The sequence below is a fragment of the Terrapene carolina genome, unplaced genomic scaffold, assembly GCF_002925995.2.
Source record: "Terrapene carolina triunguis isolate 2854851 unplaced genomic scaffold, T_m_triunguis-2.0 Scaffold85, whole genome shotgun sequence".
NCBI lineage: Eukaryota > Metazoa > Chordata > Testudines > Emydidae > Terrapene > Terrapene triunguis.
The window spans coordinates 30,899,318-30,918,296 of record NW_020664436.1 but is presented as its reverse complement, the minus strand read 5'-3'; the positions used below and the strand labels follow the sequence as shown (position 1 = coordinate 30,918,296).

At 40.8% G+C, this 18,979-nt stretch overlaps 1 protein-coding gene across 9 annotated transcripts in view; it reads left to right on the top strand.

The window, feature by feature from the left end:
* QKI (QKI, KH domain containing RNA binding) overlaps positions 1-18,979 on the top strand; it is a 299,835-nt gene that overhangs the window by 218,582 nt on the left and 62,274 nt on the right. For all 9 annotated transcript variants that reach the window (XM_024194741.1, XM_024194740.1, XM_024194737.2 and 6 more), the window contains one exon: positions 9,070-9,213. In XM_024194741.1, coding sequence (XP_024050509.1) covers positions 9,070-9,213 — 144 coding nt within the window. The remainder of the gene's footprint in view (positions 1-9,069; positions 9,214-18,979) is intronic.

Here is an 18,979-nt window from a genome sequence, read left to right as displayed (position 1 = left end):
GAGAGGATAGGGGGGTTGCAGCTCTCAACTGCTGCTTCCTGCTGTCCCACCCCCCCCCTCCCCCCCCCGATCCTAGCTGCTAAGTCCACATATTATATAGGACTGGAAGGGACTTCCTGGCTCAATGAGTCCAGTCCTGTGCCGGCAATCCTGACATATAATCTCATTAATAAATTTATCAAACTCCAATTTAAAACTAGTTAGGTGGTTTGCCTCCACTACTCGTACTGGGATGCTGCTCCAGAACCTCACTCTGATGGTTAGAAATCTCCTTCTAGTGTCCACCCTAAATGTATTCAGGACCAGTTTTATACTTATTTGTTCTTGTGCCAACATTGTCCCTTTCCCTACTATTTTCTCCTAACCTTTCTTTAGTAATTATATTACAAAGGAGGAGAATGTATTGCATAGCTCCCTTCTCCTTCTCCAAAACTTTGTTTTTAAATATTTTGATTAAGGTAAAGGAATCATAGCAGTAAACCACTCCAAAGTATCATTAGTAGGCTATTGGTACACTTGTCCTGTGATTGAAGGAAAAGAGCAGAAAAGGAAATCTGTGCCACTTGCCTAGTAATATACATCCTTTTGTGTCTTATTGATATATTTTTGCATGATTGTGATACTACAGGGGTATGACAGGGCAATTAGACTGTGGTTGTGGACAGTGTATTCCACATTCCACTACAGTAAATAACATGGGGCTAAATACAAAAGATAATGAATCTAGAATACCATCTAAGACTATTGTGTTACGTATGGCACCTTTTAAATCCGAGTGATACAGCAGAATTATAGTTTATCTACAAAGTAGTTAATGTTTTCAATATTAGTTTTGTGGTTCTCATTAAATTCAAAGTATTTAATAAATATCAAGTAACAGACAGACCACCTCATCTGCATATAAGAGAATAATTTTTTTCTCTAGTTCTGTTAATTACTTATTTTAAAGTTATAGATCAGCTATGTAAATCTACCATGAGTGGTGTGCTTTCCACTGCTGGCAGATTGGAACTTCCATAAAGAGAATATATTGTTTCCCTTCAGTTGAGCACTACCCTATTTAGAGTCATTGCACCAGATCAGTGTCCATTCTTAGAGAAAATGGTGACAGAATCTGGTATCTTTCTGTATTTTATTTATTTACACTATGAACAGAGATGGTTCAAATTGCATGCAGACAATCCCCTCTGTAGAAACATCAGTTCATTTAGCTTGTCCCTCCTACTCCAGGACACCTTTCCTTGTCATTGTCCCTCTTGGACTTCAGCCGTTCTTTTGATAGTCCTCTAAGGGCTCCAGATGTTGTCTCTGACCCTTCCTCACCAATCATCCACACAGTTGCAGTGGAATGCTCCTCTTCCTGGCGATTTATGAACATCTAGTGCAAAAGTAAAAGCGAGCAGTAGATTATCATACTGTTCTCTGCTGGTTTAACAATGTTAATCTGATTTCTCATAATAGGATTTTAAAAATATGGTTCAGATTGGTTCCTATTAAGGTACTGTTTGTTTCCATCTTTATAAAAGAAAATTTAACTTACTCTTGCTTAGGATAATCTTTTAAAAGTTGAATCTGAATTGTGTAAATGGTAACTTACTCTGAGATGAAAGCCAAGGTACCAGAGTATTGACCATGATATGGTGAGTGGGCCAAATACACCTCAAATGTCCTTTGGTGGATTCTTCTGTAGCAGATTAAATTATGGCAGAGAGCACATAGTGAATCTTCTGAGCTTTTGATATCAGACTGTACCCCTGTAAATGAAGGTTATTTTTCTCTTCTCTCAGCTCCTGAAATTCTTATAAGTAGTCTTCCAATCAGTATTATTTAAAATGTTACTTAACATGTTTGTAAAAATAGAAGTTTAGATGACACACTTCCCAAGAATCTCAGTAGCTGATACAGTACATATTTTATGTATTGATACACTTTATGTTCATGTATGTCTTCCCATTCCTCCAGTATAACAAATCATAGAATCATAGAAATGTAAGACTGTTAACTGACAGCTGAACATTTCTCTCTTTTGCAGTGGAGTTTTTAAAAGGTGAACATGGCGGTTGAATCTTTGACCAAATATAGAATCATAAAATTTAGAACTGGAAGGGACCTCAGTAGGTCAACTAATTCAGTCCCCAGCACTGAGGCAGGGCTAAGGATTATCTAGACCAGTGGCAGGCAACCTGCGGCCCATGAGGGTAATCTTATTGTGGGCTGTGAGACATTTTGCTGACGTTGACCGTCCGCAAACTCAGCCCCCCGCAGCTCCCAGTGGCCACGGTTCGTCATTTCCGGCCAATGGAAGCTGCAGGAAGCAAGCGTGCCTAGCCTGTTCTTGGTCTTTCTGTGTGTGTGTGTGTGTGTGTGTGTGTGTGTGTGTGTGTGAAATGTTTTGTTGTCCTTAGCTAGCTTAATTTCATTTTTGGCCTTTCTAATTTTGTCCCTACATGGTTGTAGTGTTTTTTTAATGTTCATTCTTCGTAATATGACCTAGCTTCCACTTTTTATATTACTCTTTTTTGAGTTTCAGGTCATTTAACATCTCCTGGTTAAGCCAGTGGGTCTTGTATCATACTTCCCATCTTTCCGACACATTGGGATGGTTTGCTCTTGTGCCCTTAATAATGTTTCTTTAAAAACTGCCAATCCTCCTGAACTCTTTATTCCTTTAGACTTGCTTCCCACGGGATCCTACTTACCAATTCTCTGAGTTTGCTTAAGTCTGCCTTTTTGAAGATTTTTGTTTTTATTCTGCTGTTTTCCCTTCTGCTATTCTTTAAAACCATGAGTTCTGTCATTTCATGATCACTTTCACCCAAGCTGCCTTCCATCTTCAAATTCTCAACTAGTTCCTCCCTGTCAGAATCAAATCTCCCGTAGTCGCTCTCTGTACCTTCTGTAATAAAAAGTTGTTTCCAATGCATTCCAAGTAATTGTTGGAGAATCCGTGCCCTGCTGTATTATTTTTCCCAACAGATGTCTGGATAGTTCAAGTCCCCCATCACTACCAAGTCCTGCGGTTTGGATGATTTTGTTCTTTAATAATAAAAAAAAAAAGGCCTCATCGAACTCTTCTTCCTGGTTAGGTGGTCTGTAGTGGACACCTATATCACCTTTGGTTTTTTACCCCTTTTATCCTTACCTACATATGCTCAATAGGTCTGCCTCCCTCTTCTATTTCAACCTCAGTGCAAGTATATACATCTTTGATATACGAAGCAACGCCTCCTCCCTTTTTTCCCTGCCTGTCCTTCATGAACAAGCTGTACCTTTCTATACCAATATTCCAGTTGTAAATTATCCCACCAAGTCTCTGTTCTGCTGTCATAATTGTGATTAATTACTAATTAAGTTCTTCCTGTTTATTCCCCATATTTCTTGTATTAGTTTAGACATCTAAGATCATTTGATTTTTCCCTTCTGTATTCCCTCTTGTGTCTCCTTTGTCCCTGCTATATCCCCCAGATACTTTTCCCTTACATTTTCTCATGCTTTAATTTTTATGCATGTCTGTTCCATAGAAACTTTTATAATGGATTAAATATAAAATATTCCACACTATTTGTTAATGGTGGAATACTCAGGTTTTTATCACTTTAAATTACCTAGTAGTGTATTTGTTGATTAAAACTTGTATAAATAATAATAAAAAAAACTGGTTGAGAGTTGTTGGAAGGATTTAAAATAATTTGAGTTTAAAATGTCACCTCTGAAATCAACACAGACTGCCTTCCATTTCTTGAAATATTAATTACTGGTTTGGGTTTTTGGTTTTTGAAAGGTAATGTTAAAAGCTTGTTCCACAAGTAGGTTTCAAAAGAATGTTCTGTTATGCCCAGTATGCTTTTAGATCAATTTAATTCCAGAATTGTTAAGAACTGCCTCTGTATATACATGGTGGTACAAGATTTTTTTTTTTTTTTTCGGAATGTGTCTCAATCTCTGTCTTTAATGGGACTTAATTCTTTTAGAGCTTTTAGCCATTGTTTTTAATGTCTTTTAAAATATTACCATATTCTAATATTGCTCAGGTAGAGCAAACTTTTTCTGTTCACTCTCCATTTAAGACAAAGATATTAAGACTAACTCTTGTCATCCTAAGCAATTAAATCAGTCCAAAGATAAACCTGTATTTTATGTTCTGTTGCCTTCATTTTGGAAGGCATATTTGTAAATACTTGAGATCAGGAGAACATTGCCTTAACTTTGCTTTTCTTGAGAGCAATTAATATGGGGTGGCAACTATAGCGTTCCTTGAAATTGCTGAGTTTTTCGGGTGAGGGTCCCTATGTGTATTCCAAACCAGCGGTGAATACCCATCTGCCGCCACCTGCCTGGATCCAACAGCATTGCAAGCACAGAACAAGTCCAAGTCAAAGTTCATAAGTGCTCATATGGCCATTGCAGCAAGTCCCTGTTGCAGACTGCAGTGAAGTACAGCATTTTCTCCCCAAACCATGCCAGGTCATGCCTCCCCACTTCAGCAGTCAGTGGGATGTACCCTGGACACCTGGGCTAGTCAAATCACTGCTCCAAACTTGCACTTAGACCTGCCGGATCCACCCACCACAGCCCCCTACCCTGGCGGTTGCACCGCTCCTCCTGGGCCAGAGACCACACCTGGCAGTTGTGGGACTGACCGCACTGATGGTTCCACCGCTACCGGTGGTCTCTTTGGATGCCACAGCTACTCAGCCAGCAGAGGAACCATCATTCTCCCCAGTGTCCAGGAGCAGCTCTGACTCCTGCGCGTGACAGCTGCATCAGGCAGGGTGCGCTGTGGCACCACCACCTTGATACGCATACCTTTGGGGCCTGCAGTACCCCCAGGACCCGACCCCTATGGGCACACTGGCCACCACGCAACCCATACCACCGTCCATATTCGCTGTCACAGGCCTCACACCCTTCCATCTGAGCCCCTGTGCTGGAACCATCCAGCTCAGATACTGAGCAGGAGCTGGTACCGCCAGCTGCGTCATCCTCTCCCGACAATGTACCAATTCCCCCCAGCCCTCTTGCCTCCTGATGGTAATACCTTTGGAGAAAGTCCTGGGTGAACATCACCAGCTGCTAGACATCCTCTAGCCAAGGGTACCATCGCACGTTGCCCTGCCCATAAAAAACTATATCCTTCAACCTACATGGGTACTCTGGCACACACCAGCTTCATGCACCCCCACGCCTAAGAGAGTGGAATGCAGGTATTTTGTCCCAGCCAAGAGGGCTGACTTGCTTTTCTCCCTCTTCTCTCCCCCCTTCCCCTCCCGCCACTTCACAGGTGGTGAATGTGGAGACTGAACATATCTCCAGACCCCCAGATAGAGCAGCAAAGCACCCTGACCTCCTAAGCCGCAAGATTTACTCTACAGCCCTGCAGTTCCGCATATCCAACTACCAGACTCTGCTAGGTATGACTTTAATAACTGTGTCAAGATAGCAAAGTTCCTGGAGGATCTGTCACAGGACAAGCAACAGATCTTCCAGACCCTGGTGGAGGAAGGCCACCTGATGGCCAAGGTTAGCCTCCAAGCTGCAGTGGATGCAGTGGATACGTCGTCCTGCTCTCCTGCCACAGGCATCGTCATGCGAAGAGACTCCTAGCTGCAATCCTTTTGGCTGCCCCAGGGAGATCCAGACCTCCCCTTCAACAAGGACAAGTTGTTCTCTTCTAAGAGAGTCCCTCCACTCTCTGTAAGTCTCGAGAGCGAGAATCCACTATCTCAGGATTTACGCCCCGGTGCCCCATTGAAAACCACAGAGGTCACGCTTCTGTGCACCATACCAGCCCAATTACACTCCGTATCAGGAGCCTGTATGATGCTGCCCTATATCACAGCATCCGCAACCATCAGCCATCTCCTCCGCCATAACATGGAATCAACCATAGACCCAGTTTTGACATGCATTTGAAGAGCTGCGAGTCCCCCACATCACCATCCCCGGCCTCCTCTACCACCTTTGGGGGCCCTCTTGCCCTATTCACCCACAACTGAGGCAAGATCACCATGGACTGTTGGGTACTGGAGAGCATACTGCACGGTTACTCTATCGAGTTCCTTACCTTCCCATCCTATTGGGGTCCCCTCATGGGCACTTCCTGGGAATCTCTCGCATTGCAGCCTCCTTCAACACGAAGCTGATGCCATCCTGATGAACGGTGCAATTGAACCAGTGCCTGACCCTTTTTTCGGCAATGGCTTCTACTCCCCATACTTTCTCATCCAAAAAAAGGGAGGAGGTCTCCATCCTTTACTTGATCTCCAACTACGCAACACCTTGATCAGGAAGTCCAAGTGCCATATGGTGACACTTGCATTAATTATTCCCTCCCTTCCCCAGGGACCATAGTTTGCAGCCCTTGACATGAAAGACACATACTTCCACATTGACATCCATCCAGCCCACCGTAGGTTGCTTCACTTCACAACCACTACCAGTTCAGAGTTCTTCCCTTTGGCATTGCAGCGGCCCCAAGGGTATTTACCAAAGTCTTCTCAATCATCATGGCCCAACTGTGTTCCCTTACTTAGATGACTGGCTACTGTTGACATCAACCCTTGCTGAAACTACGTCGACCATCCGTGCTCTCTGCTTGCTCCTTGCCACTCTTGACATCTGTATGAATGAGGAGAATTATGTGCTTGTCCCGACGCAATCAATTTAATTGGGGCGTGCCTGGATTCCATTGGAGCGCAGGCCTTCCTCCCAGCAGACAGTTTCGCCGTCCTGACAGCACTCATGGCAGCCCTAAATCGAAATCCACGCACCACAGTGCGCCGCTGCCTTTGCCACCTCGGCCACATGGCGGCCTGCACCCATGTGACGCTGCATGCCCACTTGCACATGTACTTTCTGGAATTGTGGCTCCTTTCTGTCTGCAGACTCCACATCATCCACCTTGACACCATCCTGATTGTCCCATGCCCCTTCCGGGCCGCCCTAGCTTGGTGGACTAATGCTGCCAAAGTGCTACTAGGCATCCCCTTCACCACTCCCACCCCCACAGCCACCATCACCATGGATGCCTCCCTAGCCCATTGGGGTGCCCACCTGGACAGACATGCTGCCCGATGGGCTTGGACACAGTGCAAAGCATGCTTGCACATTAATATTCTGGAACTGCGAGCAGTCCACTTAGCCTGCCATGTGTTCCTGCCCCCTCATCCGAGCCCAACACATTCAGCTCCTCTCCGACAATACCATTGCAGTGGCATACATAAACAGACAAGGGGGCACTGGGTCCCAGTCACTGTGTGATGATTGTGTCAACTATAATGTCACACTCCACGTGGTGTACCTCCCAGGGGCACTGAACTCTTTGGCACACGCGCTAAGCTGGACCTGGTTCCTCAATCAGGAGTAGGAACAATACAACCCCACTCTTCGCTCTGTCTGCAGTGTTTGGGGCACCCCTCGCTGGAACCTCTTTGCTACTTGCAAAAACTGTTAAGTTCCCGCTCTACTGCTCCCAGGAGGTCAGGGGGCACGATTCGCAAGGAGATGCTCTCCTCTTTCCATGGTGGAGTGGTCTCAGCTATGCCTGCTCAACATCAGTTTGGTACATACTTATGCACAGCAAGGAAGATTCCACACAGGCGTGCTACACAGTGAAGTGGAAGCATTTCACCTACTGGGTGTAACATGTGTCTCCTCCTTAAGGACATCTCCATCCCCACCATCCTGGACTATCTCTTAGAACTTAAGACTTCAGTCCTTGCCCTTAGCTCGGTCCGGGTCCACTTAGCAGTGCATAGTGCTTTCCTTCTGCCGGTGGATGGACACTTTGTCTTTACTCATCCCACCACCACCTGATTTCTCAAAAGGCTGTTGAACAACTTCCTACCAGTCCTTAAACTACCCCCACCCCTCTGAAACCTCAATCTTGTGCTCTCTGCCCTCACCAGACCTCCCTTTGAGCCCCTTGCTACGTGCTCCCTTTCACACTTATCCCCTGGCATGACATCTGCTGAGCGGTGACCTGGTGCCCTGTACATACCTTCACAGCCCATTACTCCATCGACCAATGAGCGGCAGAAGGCAGTACCTCTTGCATCCTCACACTCACCTCTAAGCCGATCACTTCTTGATACTCACCTGCATTTGGAATATACATGGGACCATCACTCAAAGATGAAGAGGTTACTTACCTGTAACTGGAGGTTCTTCGAGATGTGTGGTCCTTATTGGTATTCCACGACCCACCCACCATCCCCTCTGCTGCAGACTGGGCTAACCAGCGGTAACAGGGTGACTGAAGGAGTGTTGCCCTGCATGGCCTCTTATAATCCCACCTGGAACATGAGGCAACATATGATGCACATGGAGGTGAACGGACACTGCTACTGAAAATTTCCAGCACATGGCGTGCATGCGCATCCGCATTTGAAATATAAATAGAGACGGTGCATCTTGAAGGACCTTTAGTTACAGGTACTTAAGTAATCTCTTATTTAACCAACAACGTGCTTCATCTGTTTAGACACCGCTCTCTGGGGCCATTTAAGCATTCAAGGTTTTTTTTGTCCCCATCCTGCTCTTTCTCTATTCCACGTGCTGGAGGAAGGGGTTACTTGTTCTAAAAGAAGTTTTATTCATTGCGGTGCTTGTTTAAAAAAAAAAAAAGTCTTATTCACTTTGCTGCTGTTTTAAACAAAAGATAAGCTCTGAAGAGGAGTTATTTTAGTAGTCAACTGGAAATTTTGCAGTTTTATACTTATGCCCCCCCATTCACGTTAACTTTTTAAATTGTTTGAAAATTGTAAGTAAATTTTAGTATTGTCTTAGGTTAAGGTGGTTTATTTAAAAAAAACAAACAAAAAAAAAAAACTTGTATTCAGTTTTCAGATCTGCTCAGACTTTCTGCCCACCACCCAATCCGTCTCCCCACTCTGGAAACTCTTGTCATCTGTTGAAGGCACCATATGTTGTGATGGTCGTTTTTTGTTTGGCTTTTTTAAACCCTAAAGACAAAAAAGGTTGATAAAGATTTTATGAATATACAGTAGCCAAGGAAATTCAATAATTTCCATGTGCCTTTGATTGAATTTATTTATTTATTTATTTTAGGAGGAACAAAACAGAGGCAAGCCCAACTGGGAACACCTGAATGAAGATTTACATGTACTAATCACTGTGGAAGATGCTCAAAACAGAGCAGAAATCAAATTGAAGAGGGCTGTTGAAGAAGTGAAAAAATTACTGGTACCTGCAGTAAGTAATTACATTCGGATCTTTCCAAATTTTGAGCTGTGACTTCTAAAATACAGATTCCAAGTAACATTCCAGTAGAAAGAATAAGGCTGCAGTACAGAAAACAGCAGTTTAAAAACATAGTTGTGAAAAATATATTTTGTAATGCCCCTGTTTTCTTAAAATTTAATTGAGATAGCTGGGGCGGGGGAGGGTGGAATTAGCCTTTGCAATAAACAGGGTTTGGGTTTTTTTCAGAGAGATTTTGATCGTTGGGTCTTGGGCACCTGACTCCTCATAGCTTCCTTTAAAAGTCCCTGCATTATAGCTTGATGAGAGAATATAATGGCACGGTGCTTCTTCTTGGGTAGATTTTATATGAAGAACAAATGTTTGGTTTATTTTTGTATTACAACTAAACATTTATTTAAATACTACTGCAACACCATAGACTGGTATAACATCTAAGGGTAAATGTTACTTGGAAGATGTTACAGCAATAAAGTGAATTTTGAGTCCTGGTTCTTCCTGGCAGCTGTCTCTGGAAAGGTTTTCCTGGTGAATCAGATTTTGCACAGGTTAATGGCAATGGAATGGTAAAAGACTAAATAAATAGTCTAAAATGTGCAGTACTACAACCAGTATTGTTGATATTGCTAATTTTTGTTTATAAATCCAAATAAATAAGCTTTTTGTTGTACACCTCACCGTGGTATCTGGGTGAGCTTTGTGTCTTAAAACTGGTTCTAATGCTTCCAGATAATAGTAGTTAATACTAGTACATCATGCTTCCCTGCACTGCACAGTTTTAAAGACAGAATAGAGAGAAAATACTGACATTTGTCAAAGTGCCAAGGTTTTTTTTAGTTCTTGTTCAGTGAAAAGTTTAGGAAAGAAGTGACTATCTATAAATTTGGTGAGATTTTAACTTAAATATATTTTCTAGAGATAACTAATTGCAGAACTTATGCCTAGAATGCCCTGCTTCCTGTGTCAGTGAACTGCACCCATAGGGTATTTAGTACTAGAGCACAAGATGATGTTAGGTAGTGTATCAGAGCTGCGGAAACCAATCTTTTAAATAACTTGCATCACGTAGGGCTTTGTAGATAGTAACCAGTGCCTTAGATTTCACCCGAAGGGGATTGGCAAACCAGTGCAGAAAGCAGAGCACCAGGTCAGACCTTGTTGAAGGTGCACGTCTCTCAGAAGAGTATTAGACAATTTAATTAAATGGGAGGCGGGGAGAGAATCTCTCTCAAAACACACTCCTACGATAGAAGAGCCAAACTAGTAGTATCCTGAATAAGGCTACGTTTTAGTCACGGGTATTTTTAGTAAAAGTCATGGACAGGTCACGGGCTGTAAACAAAAATTCACGGCCCGTGACCTGTCCATGACTTTGTACTATATACCCATGACTAAATCTTGGGTGTTCTGGGGCAGGGAGCAGTCCAGGGACACTGCAGGTGCTTGAGGGGTGGCAGCAGCCTGGGGGCACAATGGGTGCCTGGGGGTAGGGGGGACAGCCCGGAGCTCGGGACCACCGCTGCTGATGCAGGGAAGGTGGGGGGGGGAAGAGGTGGCAGTCTCCTTACCTGGCTCCATGTGGCTCCCCAGAAGTGGCGACATGTCCCTCGGCTCCTAGGTGGAGGCACGGCCAGGGATCTCCGTGCTGCCCCTGCCCCGAGCACGGGCTCCGCAGTTCCCATTGACCGGGGACCACGGCCAATGGGAGCTGCAGGTGGAGGCAGTGCACAGAGGTAAGCGCCATGTGGAACCTGTGCCCCCTCCCATGCCCCAACCCCCCCCTGCCCCAGTCCGGAGCCTCTTCCTGCACCCAAACTCCTGCTGCTGGCAGCGGGGGGGGAGGGGGGCAGGTGGAGTGTGGCCCAGACTGACGCCAGCAGCGACCCTTGCGGCTGGCCTAGGGGCTGTCTGAGCTGCTCAGGCAGTCCCCAGGCCAGCCACTGCAGAAGTCACAGGGTTCTCGGAAAGTCACAGAATCCGGGATTTCTGTGACAGACTCGCAGCCTTAATCCTGAATAACTGTGTACTAAACAAATGTGCCAGTCTGTGGTGTTGCAGTAGTTTTGTAATAGGAAGATCAAATATGATTGATTCAGAGCAAAGATAATTTACGTTATTAATCTTGCTGTGAAATTATCACAGCCATTGCAATATTTTATTCCAAGTTGCCAGCACTTGAAGAGTTAGGTATTTTCAAGTGTAGGATTGTCCTGGTAAATAAGAAAAAAATGAATCCCTTCTTCCCAAGACAGTAGCAATCATGCAGCAAGATTAAGTTTAGTAATCATACCAAGGGATGATGTTTAGTGCAGTGAAGGCTTGTGATGGTTAGCATAATCTCATCACCATGTGCATGGGACTGTAGAATTTGATTTGCTTTTCACTTCTAGGGATCTGTTTTTAATCTGTTGAAACTATGTATTTGGGATGTTTATTCCTAATTCAAAATCTAAATTGGTCTAAAATTCCCAAATAATCTATCATCGCTACAAACGTAAGTATTACTATGAATTTATCTGATCCAAAATATTTCACAAAGAAGCTGTGTCAAATAAACAAATTAAACTGTTAGAATTTCTACATTAGAAAACGAATAGCTATTTAAATAGATTAGGCCTACATGTTTTATTTAATCTTTCTTTTCTTTCTAAGCTGTGTATTTGACACCCATAGCCACAGTTTTAGTCATCCTCCTAGGGTTCTCAAAGGGCTCCACATGTATGAACTCTAGATTGAGTGGGGTTTTTTTCTAACTAGGCTCGAGAAATAGTCATTGAATATTTAAATATATTCAAAGGTTTAGTATATTTACACATGTACATGCAATATTTTGGGGTTGGGGGACACTTAACTGGATATTGATTCCACTCCTACAGTAGAGTTCTTGTGAAATATTAAATGAAACGTGACCCGTGCAGACAAGAAAATGTTTTAAATAAATACTATGCTGAATATGTGATGGCCTACCTGACCATTCTGAAATGCTGTAGATGTATAGAAAAGGGGGGGGGGGTGCAGTTTGTTTAACTCAAGTCAACCCTGTTTTTCCTCATGTTTTTGTTCCTTTTGTTATTTTGTTGTTCTGCATTTTTCCTTTTGAAAGCTGTTTCATATTTAGTTACTGAAATCTTAACGTCTGTTTGCTAGATAGGAAGCTGATGTCACTTGAATTTGGTCACATGCCATATAATGTATAATGCTGGAAATATAGTCTTAACATTGCTTTTAATTGTTCTGAAGGTACTGCAGTTGTCTGAAGATAGTGTGCTTTTCTGGCCAAAGACTAAAACAATAATTATCTTTAATTTAGGGTTACATTAATCCTATTAAGGTAGCAGGATTGTGTCTATACTGTACAGGGGGCATTTCCTAGAAGAAGATTGTAAGTGGCACAGCTTTGATAGATCCAGTACCGGGGAGGGGGAGAATCACATTTGTCTTCTATAACTGAAAAGACAAAAATCAGGTATAATGGTTTACAAAAATGGGTTTTATGTTATTGCCAACCTCAAGAGATCAAAGATCATGAGTCGGGCCCCCAAAGATGATGAGATTTGGCCCCAAAAATCATTTAAAAAAAAAATCAAATCATGTTTTTAGTTTCTTTTGACTTTATAGACACACACACACACACACACACACACACACACACACACACACACACACACACACACACACACCGATGTCTCTGTGTGGTGATTTCAGGTTGAAAAGTCAACTGTAAATGTACTGTAGGAAAATGGCAGCCATTTTTCTGGCTTCTGCCCCATTGACAGTAATAAGAGATGGTTGCTATTTTATGTAAGGGAAAATTTGTGAGTGGGCAGCCTTTCATCATGTTTTCATGAGAAGTAAAAAAAAAAAAAAATCCACACCACAGAATCACTAGTGTTGTAATAACTTGGGAAAATTTCCAATATTTTTTATTAATATATTGTTTTCAAATTCTTAAAGTACTTTATAGTGGATTGGGCATCGTAATTAAGAGATCATTGGGGTTTGTATTAAACACACACATTTAATGACTTACTCAAACAGAGTTAGGCTGAAACTTGTCTTCCTGAATTCAAATTAATTTAGATGTAAAAAGATTTAGTAGTAATGTAGATACAGGTGCCATTGTCCTTAGTTTCTTGCATAGCTATAATTTAAATCCTGTGGGTTTGCATTAAATTTTAGACCTGTTGATACTTCATGATTCATTTGGATAAAATATTTTATTTAGAAATACCATTATTCTTATTTTTCAGTTTTCACACCCAGTGCTTTCCCATCAGCTGATGGAGACCTCTTAAAAACCCCTTTATCCTCACCTCAATCTGCATCCCTAAATTCAAAACGGATCTTTAGGCTTGACTACACTGGAGTTTTATTTTGTTTTATTGCTAGGGTGACCAGATGTCCCGATTTTATAGGGACAGTCCCGATTTTGGGGTCTTTTTCTTATATAGGCTCCTATTACCCCCCCCACCCCACCCCACCCGCGTCCTGATTTTTCACACTTGCTGCCTGGTCACCCTATTTATTGCACCTATGTAGCTACATTGATTTAGTTGCATGGATGCAAACCACTAGTGTGCCCAGAGAGAAGGGGGAAAGGGAGAAAAGAACAGGCCTGAGTATATTTGTTCTCATGGGCACTCTGATGAAGGTTATGTAAGAATGTAGCTGGATAAAGAAGGGACTTGAATTAGGCTGGTTTAGCACCATTTTATGCAGCCATCCTGTGTTTAGCAATCTAAGCTTTTATTTTTCAAAAATAAATCAGTAGCCGTTATGGTTGTCATGAGAACTTGTGAGTAGTGCGTAAACTGATGAAACATTTGTCTGAGTTTGCAACAAACTGAAAAATATTCTGAGATTTCCTTATCTCAGTGAGGTGTTAACTCGGGTGCCTGATGATTTAAATGTCACTGTTAACTAATTCACTTGTGATAAAAGCGTGTATGAAAGAGGGATGGTCATATGATATCTGCAGAACTTAAAATTAGTGAAAATTCATTTTGGCTCCACAAGTAATGCTCATGTCCATAGTATAGATAAGAATATGTACATTGTGTAAATAAATCACACTATACCTTACTATGCAACTTCAGTTTCTCCAGCACAGAAACTGATCAGCTGCAAGGCCCCAAACTCTACCACAATTTGGCTGAAGGGCAAATACACTAAAATACCCACACACAATTAATCTGGTAAAATGGGGTTACAGTTGATAAAGTTATCAGGTACACAAAGAAAAGTCTTCTAAAATTGTTTTTAAAACTTCAAGGATTAGAACACCAAGAAATTATAAATTTAAGATTAAAACAATATATCCATCTGTTATTTCTTCTTTGTATTTAGGGATTGCAAGCTATTTGGGGCAAGGACTGTCCTTTTTGTTTTGTGTTTGTACATTGGCTAGAACAGTGGGGGTCCTGGTCCATGATTAGGGCTTTTAGGCACTACAGTAATATAAATAATGGTGCAAGGCAGTAGACAGACAGGCACCTAGTTTACAATGAAAGAATTGTATCAACTTAACTGGAAAAGCTTGGCTAATCCCTAATAGTATGAGAAATAGTAATAGAATCTTGTATGCATAGCAGAGCAAAGAGCAACATTTTGAAACATTAGGTGTCTAATGATCTATCCTGTTATTCCAATGAAGCAAATTTGGAAATGTCTGCAGTAGCTATTTATATTTAAAAGATATTTGGTAGATTTAATTCAGAAATGAAAATTGTTTCACAAATACCTAATTACTAAAAATGTTTCATTTTGTAGCATTTAAATCATAACAGATTTGTATTTGAACTTTTCCTTGAGATATGTACAGTCAAGAATGCATCCTTAGAGCTGGAGAACCAGAAAGTGAAACTGACTAGATACTATTTTCCTTGTCCAAGTTCAGTGAGATACACAAAATAAATAGCATAAATTATTAAAAACCGGTTTTAACATTTTCATTTTTAATAAATGAAAGGTAGTGCTATTGATAAAAACAGGTCATTTAATTATGTCTTTAACACTGAAGATTTATGAGCATTTATTTTAGTGTAAACTCTAAGCTTTATTGGGCTTCTTCTGAAGCATGTGGATTTGGCCACTGTCTGAAACAAGATACTGTACTAAATGGACTATGGTCTGATCAATTAAGGTAATTCCCAAGACTTACTGTATTTTCCTTGGCATTATACCTGGTTTTATTAAGAATCAACATAAGAAAAATATAAATGTTTTCTTGAACACTTGATGTGCCTAGGAATGGTATCAGTAAGACAATATAAGGATGAAATGAACTTTCGTTTTCACAGCTGCTTCCTGAGATTTCTCGCTTGCTAATAATTGCATCAAAGCCTGATCTATCACAGAATAGCATTGCAATAATAGTTTTTTTAAAAGTGTTAGCAAACTCAAATTTTTGAACAGTACATCTTCCAAATGTTGGTGCTTTTACCTTAATGATTCTAAGGAGAATGTTTTCAGAAAATGACTATGCAAATTAAGTTTTAACTACATTGGTATTGCAGATTTTTTACTTGGTCTCCAGTCATTCAGATTATTTCACTTTAAAAAAGGTCAGTATAGCCAGTTGTATCCATATAACAAAGCTGAATTTGTTTGAAGAAGCTGATTAACTTGAAAGCATTTCGTGTGATGACGGCATGATAGCTTATAGATTTAAAGCAAATGTGCTGTTCTGTACAGTTAACTAATCACTGTACAGTTAACTAAATGTGCTGTTCTGTACAGTTAACAGTCACTTTGTAGAGTTAGGCAAGGATGAGTAAGCAGACCTTCCCTAATTGTGTGTGCATGCGCACACATTTTCACAGAATGATCTACCCCCTGAAACCTGCTCACGGTCCCCCAGGGGCCCCCAGACCCGTGGTTGAGAACCACTGAGTTAGATCATATCCCTTGCCACAATCAAGAAGAGGGTTTTGGCAGGCTGTTCTGGATGAGGGCCCAAGGACTCTGAAACCTACTGTCATCCACTCTCCCAATCTGTAACAGCCCAAATTTGATGTCTGTTCAGGCATATTGCAAAACCCATGTATCTGATAGGGTTTGGGGGGAAGGATGAGGGTATGCTCCTGAATATGATTCTGAGAGTGAACTGTTATCTTCATTTGATTATTTAAGGCTGCTGACTGATAGTTATCTTCTATTAATGTTGCTAGGAAGTTATTACGAGTTACTGTCACAACACAGCTTTTGTACAGATATGTTCTGTGTAATAGACATTAAAAATAATACCAGAGCTTATTCACATATGTATATGTGTAATATATGGAGGCATAAAGCAAAAAGGGACAGCAGGAAAACCCTTCTCTAATATCTCTTACAGTGTCTCCTTAAAGCTCCTTTAGCATCCTTAAAGATGTTTCTTTAGCAAGAGCACCCTTTATACTTGTTAAAATACATTTTTCTTTAAGGTAGCCACATGTAAAGAATAAGGGTTAGTAGTTTGTGGTTTTCATTTTTTCCCATGCAAACATATGTTGGATGCATAAGCACTGATTCAACATGGCAACAAATCTACAGAAAAAAACATGTATAGAAATTGATCCATTGAGGACATAAAGAATGACTTGTGGCTGACTCCTTGTCAGTAGGGGAGACATTTTATTTGTGTGACTTTACTTGTATAAAACGAACAGTGCATTTTGAAATGTGAATTAGAGCAGCATAGGTAATTTAGTCATTTCTAAGACTGTGCTCAAATATGAGCTTTTGGGAGGGTCAGAATGAGGTTATGGATGACTGTAAAGGTGGTTTACATTTCTAGTAAATGAGTAATTTCCTTTCATCATCAAAACACTAAAGTAAAATCATGAGCTAAAGCTTCAGTGTAGTGGCTCATTAGTATGTGTGGGTAACAACAAAAGTGTCCCCTAGGTTACCAGCTAGGCTAGCCTTTGTGTCTATTTGATGAAGATGTTAATACAGAGAAATAACTGCTGTCTGCAGATAGAGGAATGCGTGAAATAATTGTTGCTGTATAGAAAAAATAGATGCCAAAGAAGAGCAGAAGTTGCTGTAGTATAAAACTAAGTGTGTAGTCATCTAATGATGCCAGATACTATTCATGTAGGTTGGTTAGTTGCTGAAGCATACACAAAAATGACAAATGGTGTTGCCCTTTAACAGAGGAAAGTAGGGTCCACTGGTATGCGTAATTTAATAACTTAACAATAAATTGCTACAAACACAACTTTTCACTCATAACCTGCCAAATACAGGCACCCAGTGTGCAACACAGAGCATGAATTGAAATTCCAGAATGAAAATTCAATTGCTTTTTTCATTAAAATACAAGTAATAACAAATCTGAAGGCATAAATGATTAATTCATTAAAATGAATGAGTGCAAATGATTTCTCCGTAATTAATTGAAGATTGATAAAGTTAATCTAATAATTTTCTAGGGAGGATTTTAATACTACTAATCTGTCTATACTAAAACTTGTGGGAGGCATCTTTTGTGAACATAGGAATCTTATTCTTTTTTTCCATAGAGTATTATGCATTCCTTTCTAAATTCCAGGCTCAAAACACTTTTAGGCTTGACAGCTTCTACCTTATGTACTGAAGACATTAAATGTCATACCAGAAAAATCTTACACATTCATTCTGTAGGCTGCTGCAGTTCTGTCCAAATACTATATCTGCTGGTTTGATGGAAGTGTGCATGCTGTACATGAAGAGAAAGGCGATTACGGTTTCATACTACAGATATCCATATAATACTTTGCAAACGTAATATTCCCAGACAAAAAAATTAAGATGCAATTGAGAATACATATCAAAAAGACAGATAAGGTTCCCCAGTAACCTTAACACAGCCCTGTATTGATGCATAGGATAGGATTAAGACATATCCTGTTAAATTGCTGATAAATACTTCCAGTGTTAGCATCAATCTCATTAACACTGCCCTATAAACCAGTAAGCCAGTTCTAAATTAAAGTTAATTATATATTTGGTTTTCTTGTAAGTCTAAGATATGTACAGTTAGAGCACCCAGACAACCTTCATTCTGCCCTGTAGTAATGCCATGGGGGGAATGGGGAGAGAGGGAAATATGGGGGGGGGGGGAAGTAGTGTGCTTTTAAAAATCAGTTCATTCTAATTTGGGACCACATTATCTGTTGGTTTTTTTTTTTTCATGATGCCCCTTTGAATTAAGGTAAACAGTTATGTAGGTGTCCACTGGATTTTAAAATTGTCTAGTCTAAAGTTAACGAAAATTAATTGAAGACTTGGTGCTAGAAGATCATAAATACTGAATACTTACTTGCTTTTTACATTACATGAAATGGATCACAAAAGGAATGATTGGAACTCAATCAGTAGCGTATAGCTAGACCCAAGTTAGCATCATGTGACTTAATACTACAGTGTCCGCTCTGGCATTTTAGAAGGAAAAAAGTGGGCAGGGGATTCGAGTGTTACAGCGTAATATATGGTTTGATATCAAACAGCCTCTAGTTTTAAAAAAAAGTCAGCTATGCTTTAGGTATCTTTATTCTTTAACTTCCCCTAAGAAATGCTTTAAAAGTATCTTGTCATAGCACATCTTCATGCAGAAACAAGATCTGATCACTGATTAAGGAAGTAAAAGGCACTGATGATAAACATTTAATACATAGACAACGTGGGTGAGGTAATAACAGAAGTTTGTCCAGTAAAAGATATTACCTCACCAACCCTGTCTCTCTAATATCACTGCTCTACAGCCAAAATGCTTCTGAAATAAATGTAGTCA